Source organism: Hippocampus guttulatus, chromosome 18 (assembly GCF_054856545.1).
Source record: "Hippocampus guttulatus isolate MCC_2025c chromosome 18, RoL_Hgut_1.0, whole genome shotgun sequence".
In the NCBI taxonomy this organism is placed as follows: domain Eukaryota; kingdom Metazoa; phylum Chordata; class Actinopteri; order Syngnathiformes; family Syngnathidae; genus Hippocampus; species Hippocampus guttulatus.
The window spans coordinates 4661834-4680227 of NC_141278.1; the positions used below are offsets into that span (position 1 = coordinate 4661834).

Genomic DNA, 18394 nt, shown 5'->3' on the forward strand with positions numbered 1-18394 from the left:
AGCCATCACGGAGAGGGTGGGGTAGGGGGGGTGGCTTTACATACGCGGCTTTGTCCTGCGAACACAACGCCAATAAAACAAGGCGCACATACACTCAAGAAGGGGAGAGAAAGCGAGCTCGGCTTTTTTAGAAATGAAAATCCAAGCCAATACGTCAAATGATCGCGCGGCACGCTGCCAGGCTGAGTATGGTTCACGTGCAGGTCAGCCTCTGCAGCTCCAAGATGAATCTGCATCCTCTCCGAACCACCAGCAGAGCTCGCTTTAGGCCAAGTTCACTGTCAGCCTGCAAATGTGTGCAGAGCAGAAGCAACTTAATAGCACGCTTCCTTGGCCTTGTCCAGATAAGAGTGATGTGCTTAAATAAACACATGGGATGCGAAAAGAAAAAAAGTGTTTGGATGCTGTTGAAAGACAACATTCCGGCTCCTTTAGCTCTCGTTTTGCTCCTTTTATTTGCATATCTTGCCTTGAGAAATTCATCTCCTCACTCCATGGAAGCATCGCGCAACTAGTGCAGGTTTTTCCTCTCCATTAAATTGATGGAATCGATGCTCGTCTTGGCTTCACGTTGAGATTGTTTGAATCATTTTTTTTTTTTTTTAGGGGAGGGGGACTGTGGGGTGCGCCTCAATGGGCCTCCTCTGACGAGAGCGAGATAGCAGGAGAGAGAGAAGAGGAAAAATTGGGGTCAAAAGTTGAGCAGCGAGTCTCCGTCATCAGCTTGATGCCTGCAGCCTCATAATAGCGATCTTGACTCGTCCACACAAAAGGCAGAATAGCTTTGAATTACATATGTTGCAGGGTGCACTCCAGGTGAACCCTGTATGCACGGTGACCCCGCGTTCTGGAGGTGGGGAGAAGGGACCCCCTCCCTTCTGCCGCCTGCCCCCCCCCCCCACCCGAGCCGTCCCTGGCAACAAGATTGAGTGGCTGGCGTTTTATTATCGCGCTTGATTGGTGAATTTCCTTTGAATAAATTGCATTTAATATGTTTGGGGACGGGGGGCTGCATTTGCATTTTCAGGATTGATATTCTCGACCCGGTCACAGGCGTAATGGGAAGGCCCTGCACAGAGTCCACAACCCCCAAAGTGAGCCCCCAGTCCCCCTTAAAAATCATTTAGCCTCTCGTATCCTGATGGCGTTGAATAGAAAGCTTTTAGGGGCGCACCAATGGCACAGATGTTTTTTTTTTTTTGGTCGGGGGTCACAAAGACTGTTTTAAAATACTGAATTTTATTCCATAATTGGGCGTTTTGGGCTTTTTAGGAAGTACCGGTAATATTCGAAATAAATCATCCAGTTTATGGACAATAAAAAAAAACGACATCTAAATTGTACAATTGAATATTAAAGTAAGGCCGATGTAAAATATATCCTAAATGATTTCAATTTAAAAATACTTGAACATTTAAAAAGTTGAATCTAATCCAAGCCACATAAACTATCCGAGGAGCTCGCATATGGAATCTAATCGATAATCGTGGAATATATGAAAAGTAGAGATTCTTGAATGCTTTTAATTACTCGTATTCGCAATGAGACACCAGGAACGTGCGGGATTAAAAAACACGCACATTTATTTCATTTGAAAAATAAGTTAAAGACCTTACAAGTCAAACTTTGCATTCCAGATAATACATTTAAACACGACGGTGTACCCAAGCTCATATTTTGCATTTGTGCGTATCCCATAACGCTCTCCATCTTTTTTTTGTTTGTTTCCTGACAAACATCATCATTTATTTTTTGCCCACATTTGCAAATATTTTCTATCAACTTATGATAGACGTTTTTTTTTCTTGCCCCACGATCAGAATCGTCGACACTCACACTGGATGCATGGAGGCTATTCATTATTATTATGTATGGACAAGAGACCTTGTGTGAGCCACCTGCAATTTGTCACTATCGCCACAGCACTTCAGTCATAATCTAAATTTACAGTAAAGTGTCACGGTGATGTATCTCGCCTCGGCAGACCTTCGCTTGGCGGTTTATGTTCTCTGAGGTGCGACATCACGGGCGATGGCTCGCCGTATAACTTCACGCGCTACGCAAGCTTGTCAACTGCATGTTGAGCAAAAATGAATACACTTTTTTTTTTTGCATTTCATTTTAACTCGAGATGCTAATTTCGAAATGCACTTTGGAGAAATGAATTGGCGTTCATCTTGCAGGCCTCTGATAAACGCACTCGGATAGACTGAAAATGTTGTTTAAAAAAAAAAAGTGATTCTACAGGATGGCGATCAGCAACAAGTACAACGGAGGATAATTTACAGTAAAGGTCTAATAGCTCAGCTGTCCCGGCACAGATTTAAACGGGACCTCTGTAGAATCCGGTCGTAAATTTCACCTGAGGTCTTATTGCTCAGATGATGTTGACATGTTCTTGATGATAATCATATGCAATATTTCGCTTCCAAGATCAGTCCTATTCCTTTCGGTCCCTTGTATTCAAATTCTATTGCAGAAGCTCATGTTTGTCGGCTTGGAGAATTTTGAAAAGAGGTCCCCTCAAAAAAAAAAAAAAAAAAATCCACAGTTGGCCAGAAGTCCAAGTCCAGGGTGAAGAGCGGGTCAGCGCGTCTAACCGATATGAAAATGTCGCCCCTTTGGAAGAAGGGGGCACGACTTGTTGTTTAACAAAGACTGTCAATGGGCAAGATTAATCAGAAACAAAATGGAAACTGTGTCAGTTCGGGGTCAGGCACAAGTTATCTCTGTTTGGGGGGGGGGGGGTGAAGACAGAAAAGGTGGGGGACTCGGGAGGGAAACTGGTAAGATGGGGAGAAAGGAAACGCGTTGGGAATTTTTCCTCAAGTTTGAGTTCCTTGTTTATGCGCGCAGAGGCCTTGTTGACGGCGACGGGGTGTCCCGGTGAGAAGTTGGAGCATCTCGGGGGAGATTGTCTCGCCTCCACGATGGGCAGCCGGCAGCGTGGTCTGATGTCTGGTGGTCGGCAACAAGGTCAGAAACTTTTAACTTAACAAAAAAATCTTGGGGGCTCCTGCACATTTGACTATATGAGCACCAGAATATTTTCTAAAAACAATTGCATCAAATACAATGGAGATATAAAGTGGTAGAAAAAAATAGATAGTCGGATAGACTGAAAATGTTGTTGTTTTTTAAAATGATTTAAGGAGCATATTACATTTACCTAGGAGGCATGCACATTCAGAATACTCTAAATATGATTATTATGATTGTTATTATTGTGATTATGACATGCTCAATGCTGTTCCTCGAGTTGGTGATGTGTATCCCCTCTTATGTTTGATATTTACACAGCATGAAGCTTGATGTGGTGATACAACGTTTTGCAGCGTTTATTGGATATTGTAGATTTGTGCTGACATGTTTTTAAAAAAATTATTATTATAAGAGATTTACATTGAGGGGCAGCATTGAGAAGTTCACTTCCACCTTAAAGACACAACATGTTGTATTTTTGCACAGTTTGTGTCCTTAACGTATATCGCGTATTTCTCAATGCTGTCCTTCGGTGCTTGACAGCGAGCACACCATCCCCAGCGCTTTGTTTTGCAGGCGCTCGTGTTGCCAGATGATGTGTGTTGCATGTCTGCAATCGTTTCTCGCTGGTGAGCATTTCGGAAATGCATCGAGCCATAGTGAGTGTAACAATTTGGAGGAGCATTGGCATCCATGCTTAAAATCATGTTTGTTGATGAGCTGAGAGATATCGAAAGGTTATCGGAATCATCGGATTCACGTCGGCGTTGGTTGCCAGTTTTTGTGCGGCTTTGAGGAGGCAAAATGAAAGGGATTTGTTTGCGTACATGGGATCGTTTTGTGTATTTTCTTTAACCGCTCTTGCCTGGCGTGGTCCAAGGCGAGCTCGTCTCTGCAAGTCATTGTCCGTGAACGCTTTGGTGGTGATCGTGTCAAAATGTTTCTTTTGACACTCAATTGTTTTGTTTTTTTAAGTCGAGCGATCATTTTGCAAGTCCACACAACCAACATGTTAATAATCACAAAATCTGTGTTCAAATGAGAATATTTTCGAATAGAACTTTGTAGTTTCTCCTCTTTTTTTTTTTTTTTTTGTCCACATGAAGCCTCGCCCACATAACTTTGACGCCGTGCGGTAAACAAGAATCTTGATTGGTTTTGCTTTGATATAATGAGATTAAACGAGGAAAACGTCTACGTAAGGCAGTCCGGAGAGGTTCTGATGGTGCCAGTGCCATGCTTTCCATTGGTTCCTGTTTACATGATGCCCGCAGGACCCGCTCTGATTGGTGGCCGCGCTCACGTGACCACACAACTTTGTACATTTGACAGCGAGTAGGAGGGTTTTGTGGAGATCAGAAAAACGACAGCGCGATAAAAATTAGTATTGTTGCACTTCACAAATTAATGACCATGAGTTCCTACTTGATAAACTCCAACTATATCGAGCCGTCCTTTCCTCCATGCGACGAATACCAGCAAGGCGGATACATCCCCAACCCGGGGGACTACTACGAGCGGCCAAAAGACACGGGCTTCCCCCATCACGAAGAGCCATCCTACCCCAGATCCAACTACACGGAACCGGGCTACGATTACGCCAACGTCCCCGCCAGCGGACTGGACGATTTCAGCGACGGCCACCACTCCGCGGCGCAGCCGCCGACGCTTCCTCAGAATCTCGCTTCAGCCCCGGACGGAGGAGCGGGGGCCATTAAGGACTGCAGCCTCGCCGGCGAGGTCTACCCCGGCGCGGTGAAGGGCAAAGAGCCGGTGGTCTATCCCTGGATGAAAAAAGTCCACGTTAGCACCGGTGAGTTGTCATCGCGGTTCAAACACACACGCGGAAGGGGTGGAGGAACCACTGAAGGCAGCGCTTTGGAAGCAGGCAGCCACTTTGCAGCTGCAATTTACGACTCTGGAGCAGCGGGGTCGGTAATTAAGGACCCTCGTAAATTTTATTGCTTGTGTTCGTCTGTCGGGGCTCATGCGCCTTTGTTGCTTTTTAAACCCAAACTGCCTCCTCCGCTGGAATGGAGCCAACGCGTAATATCGGACCCCGCTGTTTAGTTAATCTTTCTTAAGCGTCAGCTGTCCCCGGATGCTTGTGCGTGCGTAAAAAAAAAACGTGGAAAGCAAATGCGCTCCCGCGCAACTGGAAGGGTGCGTTCTTGCTTTCTGGGGATAATCTTTAGGAATTGTGTGTTAACACCTGCCTGTTTGCGACTCCCCCCCCCCCACCCCCAACCCCTTCCTCCTCCCTTCGACCTCCACCCCAGTCAATGCCAGTTACGCCGGAGGAGTGCCCAAGAGGTCCCGCACTGCCTATACCCGCCAGCAGGCTCTGGAGCTGGAGAAGGAATTCCACTTCAACCGCTACCTGACGCGGCGCAGGCGGGTGGAGATTGCGCACACCATGTGCCTGTCCGAGCGCCAGGTGAAAATCTGGTTTCAGAACCGCCGCATGAAGTGGAAGAAGGAGCACAAGCTCCCCAATACGAAGATCCGCTCCAATTCGGCCTCGTCGACGTCGTCTTCCGGGGCCCAACAACAGATGAAAACAGGCCAGCAACTCGTCCCCACGCCGTGCACCGTGGGTCTATAGTGCACAGCCCCCCACCCCCGGCCCCCGGCCCGTGCTCAATAAAACCCCCCGAACCAGACTGAGATGGCAAAGAACACAAGTGGAAAAATCGAAGGACCGAGTGAATATTTTGGTGTTATTTTGCCCCTTTGTCCCCCCTCTTCCACTCTGCGGTCGTCTTTCGCGTCTTCACATGAGCTTGAAATGCATTTTCAAATCCCACAACGGCGACTGAAGGGTTCATGTATTTTCTTTTTGTATTTTTATTTTTTACGAATGAAGGATAACGCACAGTCACATGGATTAAAAAAAATAGTATTGTATTTCAGTTAGAAATGGCCAAACGGTGAGGTAAAAGCTTGAATCATTTCCTTTTTGGATGGTTTATTTTTATTTGTTGTTTTTTTCCCCCCACGCGGAGGATTCTAATATACTTGAATGTTATGATTTAAAAAAAGCATTTCTTTTACGAGTTTCCATTGTAGTCACGGTGTGTGTGTGTGTTCGAGTTCTGAATGTATAGTCCAGGTGACATGCCCATGTTGTAATGTACATATATAGACGAATTATGAATGAAGGCACAACGAGGAATGCATTTCTGCAGGTAGAGACTTTTTTTTCTCCCGGTTTTGTTAGTTTCACGTAGTGAGCTCTTCAAATCCTTCAATCGAATTTGGATTCGTGCTCGTGTATCTCATGTTGTGTAAACTGTGAATATACATGCGTGTTTGTGCCGTCTCACTAGTGACCCCTGTGCTGTGTAGGCTTAGCGTGTAGACTGAATATGATGTCCTTGTGAAATAAATGTCCACTTGTAAGATCCGGGATGGCTTTTTTGAATGGTTATTCAAAATGGAGGATTGACGCGCAACATGTCGCCACAAAAATGCGTCAACGTCGACGACGCTGGGTTTTCTTTGTTTTTATTTTGATTTGATTTTTGGGTGTGTTTTATATTCGTTTTATTACATTTATTACAATTAATAATTGGAATTATTAAAATATTTGTTTTAAAAATATTTTACGATCGAGATGTTGTTCGTCACATTGCAACGACGGTGCACTGCTTTTTATAACTCTTCTAATAGAATGAAAATGCTTACGATGGTGATGCGAAAATCATATATTTAGAGACACCTTCTACGGTGAGTTTTCCTGAACGTGCTCGACTGTAATTAAAAAACCTCGGGAATCACTGGGTGTTTTTGCAAAAAGGCTTGTCGCAAGCTTGACCTTTGACACCCCCCAGACGTAAGGCCTTAATTGTCAACCGCATCAGATTGTTTTCCCTCGCCATTACAAGGCGACCTCAGCCAGCCTCGGTGCACCAGAGTGTGAGTGTTGGTCACTACCTGCTACATCCAAACAATGAAGGGTTCAACCAAGGGACACGGCCGACTCTGACCAATCATCGGTCCACAGCCCTTCTTGTGACCCCTGACCTCTCGACACATACAATGTTCAGACCATACATCAGCGCCGAGACCCCCGAGAACCTTTTCTTTGCGTTGCAGATTGACCCCGAGACGGCACGGTGAAAAAAAAAAAAAAAAAAAAGCGGTCCGTTTTTAAGGTGTGAACCTCGGCCATGAATTCATCCAAAGAGACACCCCGGTCAGTTTGAGACAAAGGAGCAGAAACGTGTTGCTTTTGTGTGAGACAACCAATGTTTTGTAGTGGGAACGAATACGATGATTTTTTTTTTAAATCCCTGAAATATTGACGTGATGCCTGATGGTGCGTTTTTTAGGACGCACGTTGTCCTAAAAACAGCTCTGCCGGCACACACGCATGAAAAGCTGCGTGCAAAAAAAAAAAAAAAAAGATGAAGTCTGAGTGACACCGATTTTGCGCAGACTCCATGAAGAAGTCCAATTACAATCTTCAAGTCATTTGCCAATAGAGGTCACTTCCAATGTGTTGAAATTTTAATTTGCCCATTCGCGTGGCTCGTTGAATAATGAATGGGCCGGGGTTAGAAATAGATGTGAGAATGTGGCTTATTTTCATTTGAAGTGATCTCTTCAGGGCGTGAGTCACATCTCCTCTGCTCCACACTGACCGTCATGGCTTGTGAGTAGTTTGAAGACTTTTTTTTTTCTCCCCACCACCCCCGGCTAGCTAGGTGGCAATTTAAAACCAATCGGTGTTTAAAAATAAGTTACAATGCAACCGTATCGAAGTTATGTGTATTTCAATCAGGTCCACGGTGTTATATTTCAACAATTTAATTTCAGGGAACAGTGTGACGAGATACAGTCGGTGAGTAATAATGCACATTGCATCGATGCAATATTTAGGTGCAGAGTCATGCAATCATAAGAAGGCAATTTGCATTTAAAACCACGCATTATATTCAACGCTTGGAATTTCGATGCGTTATGGAGACTCGTGCGTTTGACATTAGCAATATGCTTAAAATGGAACGTATGGGGCATTTTAAAGCTGTCAGCAGAACTTAGAATGAAAGGTCCATTCGTAAAAAAAAAAAAAGAACCCACAATGGACCATATAGTGCCTTGTTAATTATCCACAGAGTCCTCGGGGCTCAAGTTAGCTTGTTGAAGTGTTGTTGCTGCAGAAATTTGCTCACCTCCAAAAAAAAATGTTAATCCTTCAGCCCAAATAATACTTGTTTAAATAAAGACAAAGAATCCAGCGTTCAAAATCAACTTTATTATGAGATAGGAACGCCCCCCCCACCCCTCTATGCAAAACAATCCTCACAATCAAAAGTAGACGCTTTTGGAAATATTTGCCATTATCCTCGATATTAGCCCGGAGTGCTTGACGAAATGACTATCTTAACTTTAGCTAGATGTGAAGAGGTTACACGTCAACATTGTTCAAAGATACGCTTCTTGTTTTGGCCATCGTCCAAAAGGGTCTTTGAACTCATCCTCGCTGACATGATAAAGCTTTGCTTCGTGTAAACGTCTCGAAAAAGAACCCCCCCCCCCCCTCACCCCCATCTCCAATGAGACGTACGGTCATGTTCACTCAAAGCTAACGGCTAAAATGTGTCAGAAATGCTAAACAGCAGGCTACGTTTGCTTTTCGTCCTCCAAATAACTCTGCACTTGAATCTCTTCGGCCCGGGTCACCGAAAAGTTCACGTGGAGTGACGAAAGGTGAGACAAAAAAAAAAATCTCATCCTGTCCACGCCAAGTAATCCTCGTGAAAGAATTCCATCTGTAAACACAGAGAGACAAAAAAAGAAAAGAAGAAAAAAACATTAAGGGACTCATACCGGTTAACAGCTTTTCCGTGCGTAAAAGTTATGTTTCTCCCGTGCGTAAAAGTCAACTGTCCCGTTGGTAGAAGTAACTTTTACGCAATGTGCATTCCGCCGCTCCCGTTCCTGCCTTTTAAAAGTTTACCGCTCAAGTTTGGGAACACAAAAGGCTGGACTCTGGGTGGGGTGGGAGTATGCAGGGGACGTTGTCCACGAGTGATTAATTGTTGTGGTGGGATTTTTCCACGCCCGCTTCTCGGTGTTGACTGAAAACAAGCGCCAAACGGTGCCGAGGAAAGAGAGAGAGAGAGAGAAAGAAGCTCTTCCGGCCATGTTGGCAACGTTTTGGGCGTTCCGGGAGCCAGATTGTTCCCATGGCGCAGGATTGGCACACTCCGTGGGTGCAGGAAGCCCAACAAATTCCCCTCCAAAACTTTTTTTTTTTTTTGTACGTTTACCTTTCAAGTGATGAGCATTGTTGTGAGCTGCCTCCAAATCGAACGCTACTCCGAAAGGCCACCACATAAAATGGGGGCGACATTGAGTTTCCTCAAATGGGATAAATCCACACAAGGGGACTAATGAATGATCCACGCAAATTGTGTCCACGTCACGAGCAGACTCCTTTCGAATTCAAGAGCAGCACTTGCAATAACGCCTAATAGGATTCCACCCTGAGTGGGCCACGCGTGGAACCCCCCCAAACGCGTGCGTACACAGAATCCTCCTTTTTTTTTTTTAATATTGTCCCTATTAATGATTCACAAGTTCAAATAAAAGAAATTTAGGTGGACCTCGCGTCACGTGACGCGTCTCCATGTTATGGTTGCCGCGAGCAAACCGGAGCCCCGATGCGGCCGTAAGATGCTCATTACAGCCCCCACTTTCCACGAGGGGAGCCTTGGCTCGGTAGCTTGGGAGGAGAAGCAGGAAAAAAAAAAAGGAAAAGAGGCGCAATCAAATAGGAGAAAAGCGCCCTTTTTTTTGCGTGTGTGCGTGTGGCGTGTGCGCGTGTGCGCGTGTGGTGGATGTATTACACGGCTGTCACGGACGGATATGTTTTTCCACGCGGAGAGAGCCCGAGCTTAGGGAGGATGGATTTTATTTTGAGGCATTTCCGCCGATTGTTCGTTGCTGTGGTGAGTTATTGCAGCGGGAGGCACAGGTCAGTATAAAGCGAGTTAGTTGGGGCCAATTATCGATATTTATAAAATCCTATTGAGCCTTATTTGCAAATGTAGGTCAAGTGAGGAACAAATACGCTTTGTGTTACGTCTCGTGTAAATCGTGACCAATGCAATCCATCAATCAGGAATTTGGAAATTTATTTTATTGGGGGGTAAAAAGAAAAAAATTAAGGCAATTCTACAACCGGACCTTATTTATGTATTTATTTATCTAAATTCTGCTTTCGAAAGCCAAACAATATTGGCGCCCCAATAAACCCGCTTCGTCAAGGTGATTTCCGCAAGGGATCCAATCTAAAATCCCCCCCCCCCCAAAAGTAGGTGAACGCTGTGGGGTTGTGTCGTTCCACGTTGTGGGGGGAAAACGAGGCTATAATGGAAGACGGAGTGCCACGCATCAGGACGGCTCGGCCGCGCTGAGGTCAACGGCGCTCCGCTGTGATTTATGGGCGCGGGGACTTGGGGAAGATGGTGCTCGGCAGCTAATGACTATTCGATCCGTTTGTGAGAGGGGGGAAAAAAATAATGCTTAGCGGCCGAGAGGGGAGAAACAACAAACAGCATATTTGCATAAAGCTATTTTCATCTTCTTGCTTGGATTACTAAACAGATTTTATTCCTGAGGTGTAAAAATGAATTTATTTGGAAAAAAATCGACTGATGTTTGACGATGCGCACTTCCACCTCTTTTGAACCCATGTTGGGTTCGTTTTAATCGTAGGCAATTTTTAAACGCAAATTGAGATATTTTTTGAACCAATATTTTAACCTATATGCAGCTATTATAATGGCATTGAAACATTCACGTTTTCTCCCCCTAGTGCCTCCCTCATCTACACTATCTTCCACTAAATGTGATTTCATGCAATAATTAACTGAAAGACCCTTGCAGACATATTGCAAATCATATTTCCCCTTCTCCGTTGCAGAATCCCGGGCCCATAAAGCCACCTCACACGCACAACTCCCCCGGTAAGTCTATATTCGTCTTTATTGATTTATCATGTGAAGGCTCCTTATTCCATTTATTATTATTTTTTTTTGGGAGGGAAAATAATAAGTAGCACGCCCACCAAAGGCCTGACAAGAAGCAGTGTGTGACTTTTCTTTGAATGTGCAACACGAGCAGGCCGGGAGCAATAATTCCTTCTCTTCCACTTGTCTGCGAGGTGTAATTTGTCACTATAAACGTGACGAGGAAGGCTCTTGGAGCGCTGCCCCGCTCCTTTCAAAAACCCATTTCTACTGCAGCCACGTGCACGTGCAATCCATATTTATATCTTTTTCTACATCTGTTTACCGGCCTTCTCCCTTCGGCTTCTTCCTCAGACCCTTTTTTTTTCTCCCCCACCTCGATGACTTTTAACCTCCTTTAGGCGCATCAAAAAGAGAGAGGAGAGGAATCAGCAGTTTGAGCGCAGCACAAAGAGGTCAATAATTAAGCCGAGGTAGCTAAAAAAAAAAATCCTCACGCGTGAATTTTTTGGGCCCACTCACCATCCCACACGTGCCGTATTTTCGACCTCCTTTTTTCCCTCTCCGTGCGTGCATAGAAAAGCTGACAAGACGTTTTCCTTTCTCTTAAGACAAAAAAAAGAAGAAGATAACATTACCACGCAGAGGGATTCCCCCCATGCACGCTCGCTTCCCCTTCTTCTGCTCCACGCTGCGTGGCCTCACTTGATCATCACACACATCCACTTCGAACCGAAGTGTGTGATTTCAAATATGATCTCCCACAAGATTCAAAGCTTCGTGATTAAGCTTCTTTCCTTCCGAAACGAGTCAGCGTTGCACGACTTGCGCATTGTAAAGAGGCAGTAAATAATAAAATATAAGGATGGACTTCTCGCATACTATTTGTGATTATGTTCCAATTCTCTCCCTCTTCTCTCTCTCTCTCCCTCTTTCTTTCTCTCTCTCCCTCTCATTTGGATGGGGGAGGAGGAGGAGAAGAAGCAGCCACTTGATTTGAACTGCCTTTCCAAGGCGCTACTTCATTTGCATAATTTTTCTTGTCTATGGTGTGACGCTGCGGTTCGGGCCAGTTGACTGGCGTCCGCACGATCGCGCAAGAGGGTCCGGTCCAGCCTCGTCTATCGGGCCCCGTAGGCTGCGTTTGCATGCATGGCTCTATTATTGCTCTGGAGAAGCATTGCTTCCAATGGCGTGACGATAAATTCAGCCCTTGAAGCCAAGATAAGATTTATCTCGGTGACCCGCCTGCTTTCGTAATCTCCATGTACACATCCACGTCGAGTGGGGAAGACACGAGAAGGGTGGAAGGAGGAAGGGGGGGGGGAATGCAAAGGGGGCTTCTCTCTCTCTCTTTCTCGACTCTTCTTGTTGTGGTTGCCGCCTGCACGCATGGCGCTCGCTGCTGCAGCCCAGCCCTGCCTCCTCAACTTTCCTCCGGATTACTACTTTGATCGATTTCGTCGCTGAATGAGAAAATATTGCTCGGTGCTCTGCATTGGTCGTCAGAGGTTAAGGTAAGCAGGCCAGGAATAGGCTGCCTCGGTTCTAAATGGCCGAGTTTGTGTGTCGCGGGCGGTGATTTATCACCGTATGACTTGGATCTCGGTTCAGGAAGAGTTCACACACTCGCAGATTTCTCTTCACGCGGAGCACCGCGGCTGCGCGCAAAATCAAGCCTGCCTCCAGTCGCTCTTTTGGGGATTAATGCGCACTTTGTGCCACGCAATCTGTTGGAGGGGAAATCGGACCAAGTCTTCTCCGGCTGCGGATGCAGTCAAGACGATTACTTTGGCTTTAATTATTCGTTCACCGGAGTTCGTTTTGAACACGTTTAACGGCTTGTCACTTACCGCTACGCCAAGGCAGTTTTCATTCAAATTTGCACAAAAAACCCTCCAAAACTTTTTGGGTCCTTTTTCTTTATTTTTATTTTTATTTTTTTTTAGTTTCACTTTAAATAAATAGATTTTTAAAAATGATTGCGTTCTAATGCTTGAACGAAGGAAACAAGTGTAAGGTTATACTTCATATAGACTACCAGTCCACTACCAGATAATCATTTAAAAAAAAATCGATCCTTCCATTATTTGAACAGCTTATCTTCACGAGGGTCGCAGGGGCGCTGGAGCCTATAAATGCACACATTTCATTTATTATTACTATTATTATTATTATCATTGTTGATATTATAATATCAATCATAATCGGGAATTTCTCCATTGCGAGACTAATAAAGGTTTCTTATCTTATTATCTATTATTATCTATTATTATTATTATCGTCTGTAAATTTAATTCGTCTAATATTCGGGTTATGCAAGTAGCGGCCAATTTAACGTCAGACGTTTTAACCGATGGATTAATTTTAAAGTCAGGGTGCAATAGTTGATTTGTAGTTTTTATTTACTGATTTGATTTGTTTGTTAAGTTTGATGATTATCCACCCCCCCCCCCCCAAATTGTTGCTTAAATTAAATCAAAAATGTTTCGGGTACCTCAGTGGCGTTTCTCGTCAGGCCTGATTCTGGCCAGTTGTTCCGAGCTGGGTCCGGTAACCCTCGCGTGCCAGCAAGACGGTCAGCCGCGTCGTCGACACCATCAGGCGCCATTATTATGGGTCAGCACAGCAAAGGTTCACATTTTGATCCCGAAGATGCACGAATGTCCGACCCGGTTTTTCAGGTTTTCCTCAGCTTTTATCTTGAAAAAAGACACAGAAGGGAATGTGCTCGTTTACGCCTCGCAGGCAAGTGGCTGCGAAACGTCACAGACAACATCAACAACAACAAAAATGTCTTGAACTCAACAATTACAAATGTCATTTTATTTAACCCCTCACGGACATTCGGAATGCGATTCCATTGCGTTGCTAATGAGAGCGGCGTCTTCAAACGACTTTTCCTTTCTCGTTCGTTCCCGCAATTGATTTGGCAATGTGAGCTGTTTTTGCGCGCACGTCGTTTTTTAGCACAGATGGCAATAGAAGGTTGGCCGGTGCAAGGCAGAAGGTAAACGGTAATAGCGCGCACAAGCGGCGCGCCCTATCTCGCCTATGGCGCGCAGTGTCAGGCCTGCATTGAAAAGTAAGATGGATCGCCACCATTTCGTCTCCTCACAGTGCTTGTTGTAACCCCAGGTTCACCCGAGGAGGCCATTGGCGGAGAGGCGTCACGTGACCACGGGGTGCCAATGTTCTTCTACAAGGGTGTCAAGACCCTGTCACTTTGTGAAATAAATATTGGGAAACGGCGAGATGCAAAAGGCAACCTACTACGACAGCTCGGCAATTTACAGTGGCTACCCGTATCAAAGCGCAAATGGCTTCAGTTATGATGCCAATCAGGTCCAATATCCCCGCGCCTCTCATGTGGAAAGTGACTACAATCGACCCGCCTGCTCCCTGCAGTCTCCTGACGGCTCGGCGGCTCCTCTGCACAAGCCGCTGGAGATGCAGGCGGAGAGCTGCGACGGCACGGCGGCGCCGTCCAGGGCGCGTCATCCCGAGGGCAGCCCACCTCCCTCCCGCTCCCCCTCCGATAGCGGCCAGAACGCCAATGGCAGCGGGCAACCGAGCGCCAAGAGCGGCTCGCCGTCTTCGGGCGCCCGCGGCAAGCAGATCTTCCCCTGGATGAAGGAGTCCCGCCAGAACACCAAGCAGAAACCCGCAAATAGCGCCAGTTCAGGTACAACACACGCAACCTGCACCATGAAATTCATGCTAAGGGGGTAGACAGGAGGGGGAGTTTGGGGGGGGGGTCTAAACACGCATAATATAATACTCCCACTGTGAAGGCCACAGCAAGTGGAAGGGAATGTTCCCACTTCTTCCCCGTGTTTTATGTGTCACATAGAGGGAATTTTTACATGCGACTTCAGGAAGCACGGAGGGGAATAATCAACACCTCTGAGTAGTTCTGTTAACGGCGTCCAAATTCGCTCTGGAAAGGACATATGTGGGATGGAAAGGGCCACGCACCCCCACCTCAGCGGGTCAGACTAAATAAGGCCATGCTTTGGGACGAGAGCGATCCCACCGTTTGCCTGCTGCCCCCTTGGCCTGCAGATGACCTCTGCCTACTGTAAACATACACACGCACTGATCACATAGCGTCCCCACCGAGTCAACAAACACACTAACATGGGCCAGTTGTCTCAGCGGCTAAACCGTAGGAGGCCACGTGACGCCGAACTCAATCACTCAACCCTTTTCCTTTACAAGAACGCCGCATTATTATAGTTTGGTGTCATGTATGACTCTGTTCCTCCCACCACCCCCATAAATTTACGAGCTAGTAGTTCCTCGGTGGAGGTTATGTCATCCTTAGAGTCCCTCTGCTCCATGTTTGGCTCGACAGGTAGTAAAATTTACTATGTGCTGTTGGCCGCCTGCCACAAAAACTCCAAGTGTGCCTTGCTTTGCTGAAGTCGAGACTACAAGAAGGGGCGGGCTTATCTGTGAAGTTGCGCACACAATGAGAAATGAGCCTGAGGCATGTGCTACTGTGTGACGATGTGGCTGGAAGATGGGGTGGGGGGGGGGGCGACTCCATAGACAAGACACTGGCCTACTTTCCTTGAGTTGTATTTTCATGGTTCTACACGAGGCTTTTCAGCGTGTATGAGTGAGCCGCACACTTTCATCACATGCGGGGACCTGAAGAGAAGTTACACCTACTCAATGTCAGTCTGCCTTTACACGTTGTGATTGCCACTGACAGGCAGGTGTTCGTTATTGTGGTTGCGGGTGACGTGTAGAACTGCATCACACCGTAATGAGACATATTCCTTTCGTATTTGTCCCATCTCATTTTGTAAAAAACCCAGAGTCATGGGAGTTGAACCTGAGGCTCGGGGGTCAGCTCCGGCTCACCAAATCATTTTACGTGGCCCGGGGCGAGGTCAGACATACACCTTTGTGATCATATCAGGCAGAGAGAGAAACACAGGCAACTTTATCCTCGCACTGTACGCTATAAGGTCACAAATCAGCCTTTTTTTAAAGTGCAAAAGGCATATATTTTGCTTCATGTTTCTGATGAAACATATTCATTGTTTTTGTTTGAGCTGAAAACAGATTCTACAAGCATTTGATGGTTGCCCATGTTTTCCACGACTTTTGATATTCAAATTCAAATGGTCAAGTATCATAACAATCAATGCGAGCGACATTGTGCAAGTCTAAAAGTATATCTGATGAGGTGATTATACATTGATAGGATTTTTACAGTCATCACGGCCGCCTGAAAGAAACCACAACGTGGCCTACCGTGAAAATGAGTTTGACATATGTCATCGTTTGTATTCCTACACTCAAGTAGCTAATGTTGCCTCCATTCCTGTGGGAACAATGCTTGTAGGGTGAGCGTCAAATTTCAAGGCAACAATCTTCAGTCGCATTTTAAGTTGGGCAATTCAACTCAATATTTTAACATTTGCTGTTGTGAAAACTGACATTTCACAACAAAGAAACATATGCATGTTTTTTTAAATAGTTCTCTGACAGCGTGTCAATCAAAACTTTGCATTTGTATATTTCACCTTTAAAAGTGCTGGGTGGAAAATAACCCAATTTTGGTCCAAAAATGCCAACAACCCAAAGTTGGGTCAAGTTGCCCCAAGTAGCAGGTTGGTCCACAATTGGTTTATTTTTTGACCTCGCAGTTTTAAGAGTGTTGTGAATAGGAAAAAAATGCTGATATGATAGCGTCCGTGTGTACCCAATGTTGTGGCCCGTGAGTGTATTTAACCAGTAAGCAAACACTCCTGTAGTTTTCTTATCAGCTGTGTTCTGCTTTCACTCTCACTGTCCTGTCTGTAATGGATTACTGATTGACACCCTCCTCCTCCTCCATCCCCTTCACAGCGGAGAGTTGCCCGGGAGACAAGAGTCCTCCTGGGTCGGCCGCCTCCAAGAGGGCCAGGACGGCTTACACCAGCGCCCAGCTCGTGGAGCTGGAGAAGGAGTTCCACTTCAACCGCTACCTTTGCAGGCCTCGGAGGGTGGAGATGGCCAACTTGCTCAATCTGACAGAGAGACAGATCAAAATCTGGTTCCAGAACCGCAGGATGAAATACAAGAAGGATCAGAAGGGCGTAGGGATGATGCCTTCCCCTGGGGGGCAGTCCCCTCGGAGTCCAGTGGGCCCCCCTTCCGGTGGAGGATACCTCAGCTCTATGCATTCTCTCGTAAACAGTGTTCCTTATGAGTCCCAGTCGCCGACGTCTTACAGCAAGAATCACCCGAACGCGTATGGCATGCCTACGTCATACCCTCCCGCTGGTTTGAACAGCTCCCACAAAAGGTATCCCGACTCGGCCACGCCCGAGTATGACGCGCACCCCCTGCAGGGGGGCAACTACGGCACGCACATGCAAGGCAGCCCCGTTTATGTCGGCGGAGGTTACGTGGAACCCATGGCCAACTCCGGGGCTTCCGTTTTCGGCCTGACGCACCTCCCGCACCCGCCGTCCTCCAACATGGACTACAACGGAGCAATCACGATGGGCAACAGTCAGCATCACGGCGTGTGTGATCCAACGCCCACGTACACAGACCTTACACCGCAATACTCTCAGGGAAGAATCCAGGAGGCGCCCAAGCTGACTCATCTGTAGCGGCGCACGGCGCAGTCCATATCACTCCGCCCATTGTCTTGTAGCCACCTCGGGACCGCATCACCATCTTTTGTTTGTGTGCCTCCACACAGCGCCGACCTTCTCTCTTTCTCGCGCTCCCCCCCCCCTCCCCCGTTTCGGTATCTTTTAGTTCGACGATGTGTGAAGTAGCGTATAGGATGAATGTCTATATTTTTTTTCTTCTGAAAGACATTTCTGAGGTCTCGAGGAGGATGTCGAGCGAGCCAAGGCCTATTTAATCTATTTTAAGTGTTTTTTCAATTTCAAACAGGGTATTATGAAAACATGTTATTCGTTTTTTATGTGATCTTATTTATCCGCATTTGAAGTTTTTTTAATGCATTTTGTTGCACTTGTGAAAGGATCCAGGGCATACGTGACAGAAATGCATTTGTCAAATTAAGGGTCACGAGCGAATCGGCTGCAACCCTTTTGCTTATTTTGTTCTATTTGGACTTTCTGATGTTATTTATTTTTTGTTTAGTGTTAAAAAGTAGTCCTATTATTATTTGACACCCTTGCGAGAAGCTCAGTGGGTTCAAGACCCCCCCTCCCCATTTTCAACCCACGTCCTAAACACGCAAGCTGCATTTCCACCCCTCTTCTTCGATTAAACAATTCGTTTTTATTTTAATTTTCTTACAGAATATAAAATCAATCGGTCGACACAATATGGGTGGAAATTAGGATACACTTTCGTCGTTTCTTTATTGAAAAATATTCAAACACACGACAAACCCTTTCATACATTCCATGCTGCTCCAGTTCGAAGAAGTAAATAAAACAATTGAA

General features: G+C 45.9%; 2 protein-coding genes and 1 long non-coding RNA gene across 6 annotated transcripts; 2 read left to right on the forward strand and 1 right to left on the reverse strand.

The window, feature by feature from the left end:
* The first annotated feature begins 2914 nt into the window (after window positions 1–2914).
* On the forward strand, window positions 2915–18314 carry hoxa3a (homeobox A3a). Of its 3 annotated transcripts, none has more exons than XM_086136168.1 (4): window positions 2915–2976; window positions 10919–10961; window positions 14103–14649; window positions 16830–18314. In XM_086136168.1, exons 3-4 carry the CDS (start codon window positions 14220–14222, stop codon window positions 17579–17581), a joined length of 1182 nt encoding a protein of 393 aa, XP_085992294.1. In that variant the 5' UTR covers window positions 2915–2976; window positions 10919–10961; window positions 14103–14219; the 3' UTR covers window positions 17582–18314. The 3 variants fall into 3 exon arrangements, with proteins under 3 accessions (XP_085992294.1, XP_085992293.1, XP_085992292.1); XM_086136167.1 differs by lacking the exon at window positions 2915–2976 and adding an exon at window positions 9880–9967; XM_086136166.1 differs by lacking the exons at window positions 2915–2976; window positions 10919–10961 and adding an exon at window positions 12330–12481.
* hoxa4a (homeobox A4a) lies at window positions 3568–6388 on the forward strand. Its single transcript, XM_086136171.1, has 2 exons — window positions 3568–4795; window positions 5262–6388. The coding sequence occupies exons 1-2, from the start codon at window positions 4390–4392 to the stop codon at window positions 5585–5587; spliced, it is 732 nt and encodes a 243-aa protein (XP_085992297.1). The 5' UTR covers window positions 3568–4389; the 3' UTR covers window positions 5588–6388.
* On the reverse strand, window positions 8223–13729 carry LOC147190723 (uncharacterized). Of its 2 annotated transcripts, none has more exons than XR_015103650.1 (2): window positions 13462–13729; window positions 8223–8759 (listed from the first exon to the last, which is right to left on the reverse strand). It is a non-coding gene; the product is annotated as an uncharacterized LOC147190723 (long non-coding RNA). The 2 variants fall into 2 exon arrangements; XR_015103649.1 differs by lacking the exon at window positions 13462–13729 and adding an exon at window positions 11603–12157.
* Window positions 18315–18394: the final 80 nt, after the last annotated feature.

What these genes read in the sequence shown, in the direction of transcription:
- hoxa3a (XM_086136168.1), top strand. Translation starts at nt 14,220, where the DNA reads ATGCAAAAGGCAACCTACTACGACAGCTCGGCAATTTACAGTGGCTAC. An exon ending in CGCAAATAGCGCCAGTTCAG is followed by an intron (nt 14,650 to 16,829) that starts GTACAACACACG and finishes TCCCCTTCACAG; the next exon opens with CGGAGAGTTGCCCGGGAGAC.
- hoxa4a (XM_086136171.1), top strand. Translation starts at nt 4,390, where the DNA reads ATGACCATGAGTTCCTACTTGATAAACTCCAACTATATCGAGCCGTCC. An exon ending in AAAAGTCCACGTTAGCACCG is followed by an intron (nt 4,796 to 5,261) that starts GTGAGTTGTCAT and finishes CCTCCACCCCAG; the next exon opens with TCAATGCCAGTTACGCCGGA.